General features: G+C 45.2%; 1 protein-coding gene across 1 annotated transcript; it reads right to left on the reverse strand.

The window, feature by feature from the left end:
- Window positions 1-7,790: 7,790 nt before the first annotated feature.
- KCNE4 (potassium voltage-gated channel subfamily E regulatory subunit 4) lies at window positions 7,791-9,000 on the reverse strand. The gene is given in 2 exon segments (XM_011358509.2): window positions 7,791-8,338; window positions 8,865-9,000. Coding segments are annotated over 2 exon segments (684 nt in total).
- Between the last annotated feature and the right edge of the window lie 768 nt (window positions 9,001-9,768).

The raw sequence follows: 9,768 nt of genomic DNA on the forward strand, positions 1-9,768 counted from the left end.
TTTCTTCAGCTCATCTTACAGAATGGGAAAATTATAAGCTTGGGTTCTACCTTTGTGTCTGACACCTGCACAATATAAGTCGGGAGACAAGTTTTGGAAGAAAGACGAGTTTGGGTTTCGACATCGAGAATTCAAAGTGCTTATGGGACATCAGGTTGATATAGCCCCAGGTACTGGTGCTCCTGAGGGAAGTCTAGGCTAGAGCTAAAAGATCGAGACGTGAAGATAGAGAGGCAGTTCAAGCGTAAGGACTCAGAAGCCAGGTTGCCGGGTTCAAATCCCAGTTCTATTGCTAATTAGCTGTGTGAACCTCGTCAGTGTTCTTAACTTCTGTACGCTTTGCTTTTCTTATCTTTAGAATGGGTTCAAAAAATCCCTATCTCTTAACTTGTCATATGAATTAAATATCATGAGAACAATGCCTGCCACATGGTAAACACTAGACAGGTATTTGCTATAATTATTTACATAATAGTTAATAAAGATTTGAGAGTGACTGAGATAACCCAAAGAGAAAATATAAAATACAAAGAAAAAAACATAATAAGAGAGACTCCTGAGGAATTCTAACCCAAAGTAGGCACTAACTACAGAAATAATCATGTATGGTTCTGGCTTTATAACCCTATGGGAAAGAGTATAACTTCTACTGTAATCAAGGCATGAGGACAGTATGATGGAAATACAAAAAAGGAGAACATTTTGAAAAAGAAACAGAATCTCCATCAGGCACCATATCCAGGTCTTTGGCAGAAGTTCTGAGTGAAAAAGAAATATAAAGATGACAGAGAGACTGTTCCTTCCATGTTAGGGGGGATAAGAATGTGAAAATAATGGACAGTGATGTGTCTGTTGGTTTCTGCATTATCTGAAATCTCAGTCTACAGCTGAACCTCCAGCATTTCCCTTCAAGGGTCTTCACCCGGCACCTAGGGACTTCAGTCCTGGGAGCATTATGTACTGGAGAGCTGCCTGCGACCAGCTTTGGCATTGGGGCTAAGCTGAAACGTGCAAACTAATAAGACTGAAAGCTGGAATCCAGCAAGCGGCATGCAGGACAACTACGTTCAACACTGTTCGACTATTTCCCTCCTCATATTTATAGCTTTTTCTCTTTTATTAAAGTTTCCAGTGATGTCACCTTGTACTGCTTTGGGGGAATATGTTTACTTCTGCCCACTCAGATCCATCTCCTATGAAGGACAATAAGTGCCAGGGTTCGACCAGGAAAAAAGAAGCCACTTCCCAGCAGGATTCATGGGTCATAAATAGAGACAGCAGTGGTGACTCAGTGCTGCTCAGGGAAGCTCAAGGTGAGAGGCTCAAGGAAAAAGACCCTCTAGGTCTTTTGTTCACTAAGCCCTGGCAGAACCTCCATGGCCATGCCCACCATGAGGACCTTAAACCAGATGCCAGGACACCTGGGTTGCAACCCCAGCTCTGCTCGTGTCTCCCTCTATAACTTCGAACAAGTCATTTAACTGCTCTGAGCCCTAATTTCCCCATAATTAAACAGAGGGGATGATCTAGAAGGCACCTTCCAACATTCTGTGTCTCTCTAATATGATCATATTCTGTATGAATTGGATGGGCAAGATTTTGCTGCAGTGGCAAAAACCCCAACTTCACAATATTTATCATAACTTAGATTATTATTGCTTCATGCAGAGCCAGCTGCAGATTTGGGCAACTCTCCAAAGCAACTGCCTTCCATGCAGTAACTCACTATATCAAGCTGACATAGGCGTATCTATTATTTAACCATCTGGAACATATGGTCTCATTGGTGACATGCAGGTAAAGAGGGTGACTAGAGAATCGTGCATGGGCTTTTCCCTGACTCGGCTCATGTGTAACATACATCACTATTACTCAGTTTACATCAACCGGAATGAGTCATATACCTGCCCGACCCCCGGTGGTAGGGAGGAAGAGAGGAAGGGGTTGAGAAGGGTAGAAGAACAGGATATTGGTGAATGTTAGTCATGTCTACACAGACCCTTATCAATAACAAAGACTTTTTTTTTCCAGCCACTTCATAAGAAGTTCTGACAATGTTTTGAGGTCAGTAGAGAAGCTATTACTATCTCCACTTCACAAATGAGGAAACGTGCCCAGAAGGGTTAAGCAATATGAGCAATGTCGCAGAGCCGCTTGATGTCTGGGGCAAAACTAGATTCCATGTCTTACATCCTCGTGATTTAAAGAGATTCTGATATAAAGATTTTATATCAGAAGATTTGCACTGGAATTCTGATCATTCATTTCATTGGCCAGTAAAAATCTCCTTGAATCTCAACTTTCATGTCTACATTAACAGTATTAGAGACCTAGCTTAGACTTTCTTTCAGAGAATCAAATAAGATAAAGGGAAAACACCTATCGCAGAGCAAAGCAAATACTAGGCAAACAATACATTTTATCCAACGAATCGCATCATGTTGTCCTCAGCTGTTCAAAGATCATGTATTTTTACATCCTTCTAGAGCCAGAGGGCCTTGCATGCAGAAATATTCAACTAATGTTATGAATTAACCAGAAATAGAGTTACTTTTATTGGAATTTATCTACATGAAGACATTTTGGGGTTTGGACAAGTTTACATTTTTCCCAGCACCTAGTGAAGGGCCTCGAAGAGAGTAGAAGCTCAAAGCATAGGTTGGAATGATTGCATGCAGTGCATGCTCGGCATGTAATAAGTGTCTGATAAGTATTACGCATTATGGTCACTGTTATGTTTGTTCCTTTTGTGTGACAGAAGGAAGTGAAAGAGGGAAAGATGGAGAGAGGTTGGGGAAAGAGATGCTATAGACTGAATACTTGTGTTCCTTCCAAGTTTGTAATGTTGAAACCCAATCCTCAATGGGATGGTATTTGGAGATGGAGTCCTTGGGAGGTGATTAGGTCAGGGGCGTGGAGCCCTCAGAAATGGGATTAGTGCCCCGATAAGAAGAGGCCGGAGAGCTAGTTTGCTCTCTTTGTATTAAGTAAGAATACATGGAGAAGATAGCCACCTGCAAACTAGAAGTGGATCTTCACCAGAACCCAACCATGCTGGGACCCTGATCTCTGACTTACAGCCTCCAGAACTGTGAGAAATGAGTGTATGTTGTTTGCAAGCCACCCCATCTATGTTACTTTGTCCTAGCAGTCAGAACTAAGGCAAGAGAGAATATGCCATTCACCATCTCTGAACAGGAGGTAAAATTTAAAAAAAAAGAAAAAAAAAACAGCAACAACACATTCAGGACAGGAAAAGAGTATAGTTAATAGTCACTGGTGTGAAAAATTGTTTGACTGTGTTTCTTTGCCAGAAAATGCAAGATAAGAAAATAAATTCCTAGAGCTGGAAAAACAAAAGCTTAGCCCTGTATTGCATGTGGCAGGTGCAAGAAAAAGAAAGACGGGGCTGTACAGGACAAAAGGAGAAACAGTGTACTCCCTGCGCCCGTCCTCCGTGCCGTGGACGGAGGCTGCCAGGGGCTCAAAGCTTGTCGCCTGAGTCAAGGACCAAATTCCAACTTCATAAAGTCGCTGTAATGATTTAGCGCTGTGGGGCCATGGGCTCCTTCAAATAAGTGACCTTGGCTGGTAATCTCCATAGTAACAGCCTACAACCCAAATTGTTCCTTCCTGTGTGAGAGGAAACATTTCAGAAATGGGGAAAAGCAGTGGTTTTTCTCTCTTATGACCTTTCTCCTTTGGCACGTTATGCCCTTTTCCTAAACATTGCAGTCTCCTGAGGAAACGGTCCACAGAGGTGGAGGTTTCAGCGACTTTATTTTCAGATGGATGCCGAGGACACGTTTTCAGAAGCAGAAGCCCGAAGCTGCATTTCCTCTAGTTTCAAGCAGAGCTCAGTATCTCTCAGTGTTTCACCATTCTGTTCACTAACAGCTCCCCAGAGAGGAAGGCCAGCTTGTCCTCTCATTTTGAAAGAGAGAAGCTGCAGGTCAGAGAGGCTGAGTAGCTTCCCAAGAGCTACAGAGCACACAGCCCCAGAGTTAGTCTAGAACGCCAGCTATCACAAGGTGGAGCTCTGCTGAACCCCATTCACACCCTGCCTTCCTGCAGTCCGTCCCCTGCCTGAGCCGCCATCCCGGTCAGCCACCGGACATGTCTCCCTTCAGCCCCAGACACCACGTCCTGTTCTTTGACCCGTGATACTCCCTGTGATTTTCTCTAGAAAGATGTCTAGATTTTCAGTAAGGCAACTGAGCAGATGTATGCTCTGTCTAAACCTGGAATATCAACTCATTGTAAGCTCAACGTTCTGTCAATTCCACAGCGTCTAGGATGGGAGTAGTAGTTTACAGGATGATAAACGACCCTTCTCTGGCTGAGCCCTGGAAATGCAGGCCTGACCACAAAACCCTCCAATTGCAGCTCTCACATGTACCAAGGGCTCTACTTTCCAACCAGCTTCAGCCTTTCCCGGTAGTTTTGATCCCATGATCCTGTCTGTGAAAGAAATCTCCTTCTCAGCAGCGTCCCTGCCTGACTTTGACGTACAAAGGTGTAATTAGAACAGCATGGGGCAAGCGGGATGATCCATTTACCTCATCCCTAACATTTAAGTGCTTTAAAATATGTTTCTAATATCCTAGGTGCACGGAGCCAAATTCCCTTCTCCGTTTTTCACATGCATGAGTAAATCCACACAGACTAAACCCCTTGGGCCTTAGGTTCTGCTTAGAAGTTCTTTTTTTTTTTTTTTTTTAAGAAAACAAATATTCCATTAAAATGACATAGTGTACTCTGCATATTTTTAGGACAATTAGAGTTTAGAATTCCCTATTCTTCCATCCCTGGTAGAAAATGTTTGCCTTAACTATTTCCTTACCAAGAATGACATTAAGCCAGAATAAAGTGAAGGGCTTTCTTGTCTTTTAAAATAATCTTCTCATCTCACATAGTCAAACTGATGGATGAAGGTCCTTGATGTGTTTTGAGGAGGATCCAGGCTCCCCTGTACCTTGGCTACATAAATCTTTTAGGGAGACAGTTATTTGTGAAGCTAAAAGAAACATTTACTTGAAAGAGAAAAGCCAAATGCACAGAACACAACGAAACACAAAGGTAAGACTGTTTTGTACCATATGCTTGATTCAAAATGGGTCACTGGTTTGGGCAATTTTTCTTTAGCCTTTCTGGCTGTGTCAATGAAATCATGAAGGAGAGGCTGGAGCATCCTGGCCAAGCCTCAGCCTGCCGGACACAGCTATAGCCAAACCGAGCAGGAGGAGCTTAGAAAGTCAGTCTTTGTGCAGAGGTGACTGGGCGAGGAAGGAGAGACGATCCCCAATCACGGCACGTGTGCTCCACTATATCGCTAAGTTTGTGTTGCTGTATATACAGCAACTCCCTGTCCGTCATTCTGTGCTGCAACCACATGTGGATAATATCTGCCGAGCCAGCATGCAAATCAAACGTTTTCTCGCAACCAAATTTGGAGCAACAGCTTTGTAGCAATTGCCATGTCAATGCACATTCAAGTTCAAAGGGCCCTCGGCCACCAAATTTAACAAGAGAAATTGATGTAAGACTGTCCGCAGCTTGTTTTTCATTCACTGCAAAGCATATCACAAAGTGGAAAAGCCCAGCCCCGTTCAGGCTGTGGTTCAGGCAGAAATAAGACAGGTCTTCATAGGAGTCTCACCCAGATCCAGATCCAGAAACAGCTTGGAGAATGTATCTAGGACTCCTTAGAAACTAGGAATTATATTGAAGAATCAAAGAAAGAACTCAGAACTTCCTCAGGGGCAATGTGTTTATTTATTTAAATTAAAAAATATTGTGAAAATTACAAACTGTTAAATACAGAAGACAATTTTATACAACTTAATAGAATAAGAAGGAAGTATTTACATCACTTTTTAACAGGCGCAGGTAGTCTTGCACCAAACTGCAGGATTAAGCAATGGAAAATGTGACAACGCACAAGTCCGTTGCAGTAAAGTTTCAGAATTCAAGTGATTCCAGGCGAGGGGCCAACTCGACTTGGCTTCTTTCACCTTAAACAGCCCCCTTTGGAGTAAATCCACACTCTGACTTTTAAAGTGAATGGAGGCCCCTTTTTTCCCAAACTTAAATTTTCTCTAGCACTGTGTTAAGGCGAACTGATAAACCAGCTCCTACACTCCTAACCCTTCCGTGGAGACAAGAAGGCATTGCTGTCTCCACTCCAGGAAGGGTATGTTAAAAAAAAAAAAAAGCTTTTTTGTTTTTGCTAGAATTAAATTTGACCTTTTGGTGTGTTTCTCTTCCTCCCTGTCTTCCAGGGCCTACGGGCTCTGCGGCAAAGCTACTGACCACAGGAATACATGGACACTTTAGCAAGCATTCCTGAGCGTGTTCTTTTGGATTTCACTTAGCTGGAGTGTTAACATTCCAGCACCCGGACAACTTTGCAGAGTGAGACGTGGTATCCGCCTCTTTCTTTCGTTCACTGCTGGGAAAAACGACAGCTTGGATGAGTTGGTGATTCGCCCTGAACTTCCCAGTTACTTGTGTTCCTAGTTTCCAACTGCTTCTTTAAATAAGCAGATTCTTGTTCAGACAACTGGCCCGGTGGGGAAATATTTTGTCTAAGCTTTCTAACATCAGACCATGCAGAATTTATCACAGGGTCTTAAAAATCTAAAGACACCCTCCCAGGCCCCTGGGAATATAGATCACCAGGACTCTCATGCAGGCCGTAGGCTCCTAACGACATGCCCAGGACGACACAGCAAATCAGTGTCAAGGCTCTGGAGCAGGAAACAGAACGTGGACCCCAGCTTTGTGCAGTCTCGGCCTGAGTAAGCCCTTCTGGGTCTCAGCTACGTGACGAAAGTCTGTATCATGGAAGCCGGCATTATGTCCTCTCCCAGCTCAGGACACTAGGCAGAGAAATGAGCAGCAGTAGAGCTAATGGCTGGATTTGTTCAACCCCACCGTTACCTCTTCTGGAAAGTTCAGAAAGAATCTTCTGCATGGCCATTCGTGCGCAGGTTAGATTCTGGGAAAAAACCCTTCCAATCAGAAAAATTTCATGCCAGCACGAGATGCTGGATAGTCCCAGGTCAGAGTTCAAGGTCATACATTAGAGAAAATATCAAAATAGCAGATCACGTCTTAAAATCCCAGCCAATGTTAACAGGTTTTAAAATTGCATTTCCCCCCCTTACAGGATGCAAATGGGCCAGGTTCAGCTCTCCAGCTTTCTTCCATCAAAAGTCCTCCATCAAATGTCCCCTTCCCCACCCAGTAGACCCCACCCCACCCCCCCACCCCCAAGAAGCGCAGTAACCTGCTGTGAACTAACGCCACAGGGACACAGTGGAGGTACTTACAGCCAATCGTATCTGGAAGAACAAAGCTCTAGGCGAATTAGCAAATCAAAACTAGTCCCTCTGCGTGACCTAGGCATTTGGCAGCCCTGGGACTGGGCAGACAGAGGCTGCAGGAGTTACCCAGGGCATCCAGTGGGAAAACAACAGCACACCGACCCGCTAAATTCTGAACAGGAATCCCGACCCCCACGCCCCAAAGTAAATGTACACGCTCTGCGTCTTCAGGGCTTTCGCGGTGGCGGGTCCTCAGCGCGGCACGGGCACATCATGACTCCTGGCTGCTGCTGGCTGCTGCTGGCTCCGGCTGAGCGCTGCCTCCTACCAGCCCCCTTCAGGGGCTTGCCGAGGGTCTCTTCAAAGTGGCAGCTGCACTGCATAAGTGAAACCTGACACGAAAAGTGTCCCTCTTCTTAAGGGTGTTGGCTGATGGGGCCACCTCCAGAGGCCCTGGGGGTGCTAGGAATTCTGATGAATGTTCTCCGAGGACCCTTCACTGCTTTCGTTCAGGGGCGTCTCGGAAGTCTCCCCCAGCTCATCATCAGCCCCCTCCTCCTGGATGGTGAGGTGCACATCCGGCGAGGAGGACTCAGAGCTCACGCTGTCCCCTTCCATGGAGCAGAGGGTGCAAGACAAGGCAGGCGCCATGCTCTCCTGCAGCATGTTGAACATCATGGGCACTTGCACCGACCTCAGGCCCGAGACCACCGGCAGCGGCTTCATGGCCTCCCCCCAGAGTCTCTCCTCGTCTTTGTACAAGAGCAAGAGGCTGGACTTCTTCTCCCGCCTCTTGGATTTCATGTAGCCCAGCATGATTCCGATCAAGAAAATGCCATAGAAGGACATGACCACCAGGATGTAGAAGTATTCGTTACCGTTGCCACCGCTGCTGGGAGCGTGGGATTGCAGGGGGCTGCCAGGGGCTTCGGTGCTGGGGTGCGTGCTGTTCAGAGGGTCCATCTTCAGCATTGAAGCACGGCTCACACAGCCAGGATCTGGGGAGAAACCTGCAGGTTAGAACTCTCCCGCCATCCGGGGTACAGAGAGGAGGGAGAGCAGGAGGTTTGTGGAATTGCAACGTGGGAACTGCTCATAAATGCTTGGAGAAAGAGTGGTAGGAGGTCTCACCAAACAGCGAACGGGGGTTAGCTCCGAGGGGCTGTAGTACGTGAGGGAGAAGCCAGGGGCAGGTAGGGGAATGTAAGAAGAACTTTGATTTTTCAATGCATACATGTCCATCATGTTTGCATTTCAGAGACTGAACGTGTAAAAAGCTTTTACAATTTTAAAAAACAGAGGAAAAAATCAATATAAGACAAAGGAGCACGGAGAAAATAAGTAACGTTGTGATCACTGGGGAATTCTTTTTAACAGAAAAAAGAAAGTTTACACTCCACTTACTCAAACTTACAACTGTTTTTTAATTCAAAACAAAGTTTCCTTAGAACAAAGAAAGGAAAGGAAAACTTCATGTACCGACTGCTAGGAACAACCTTCTTTCAAACGTCTCTGAAGCCAAGTAACATCGCTAACTTACCTAAGGCTGGCAAATGCGTCCCAAATCCTGACTTCTTAAACCGCTAAGTCCAAGAGCGTTCTTCCTCTGTGTGGGGCTCAGAGCTCTGACAACTCTGCTGCTGCAGTCGAGATATATAGTCAAGAAATGCATCGTCACGTGTTCCGGGAGGAAAATGTACAACAGAGGTTGGTTGTGGCAGAGTGAACAGCGAACTCAAAGCACTGCAGCTGAACACACTGACTCTGCAGCTGTGACGAGACACGGGGAAGGAAGCGGGAACTGCTTCTCGCTCCCCCGCTCTGAGCCAGTTTTTGGGGTGGCCGTGATAATGAGGGAAAGTGGAGAAAAGAATGTGCCGGGTTAGAACTGGTACCCCAAAGTCCACTCTCATTGAATATTAGTTTATGTTTCATCTCCCTGTGGTCTAATAACCATGATGCCATCTGCAGATTTTCAGAGACAGTCAAATACTGTAATCTGGATAAAAGACATTTGGAAGCCACGAAAGTGCAGGATTTACTGTCAAAAAACTAGGGTGTATGTTTCTGTTCTTCCGCTAACTATGCAAATTTAAAAAAAAGCTCCACTGAATCTTTCTGCACCTCAGAGTCCTGGTCTGTTAAATGGTGAGACCTAGGGGGGCTTCAATGTGTAGAATCATGAAAACTGTGTGGCCTTATGAGTCCCAGTTAGCTTAATCATTCTGAGATTAAAGGCTGCCTGGTAGCGGTTAGACCTTTACAAACACAGAGAGATGGCACCTGTCTTTCACATCAGGCTCCTTAATGTATTTTTTATAATTAATAAGTATATCTTCCAGATTCTTTTCAGTAGTCTGCATGAAATGGAAACGGGTTACAGTGCAAGGTACTGTGGCAGGTTTTGCTCCAGCTCCCCGGGCACAGCTGCTCGTCGTAG

Source organism: Pteropus vampyrus, unplaced genomic scaffold (genome assembly GCF_000151845.1).
Source record: "Pteropus vampyrus isolate Shadow unplaced genomic scaffold, Pvam_2.0 Scaffold42, whole genome shotgun sequence".
In the NCBI taxonomy this organism is placed as follows: domain Eukaryota; kingdom Metazoa; phylum Chordata; class Mammalia; order Chiroptera; family Pteropodidae; genus Pteropus; species Pteropus vampyrus.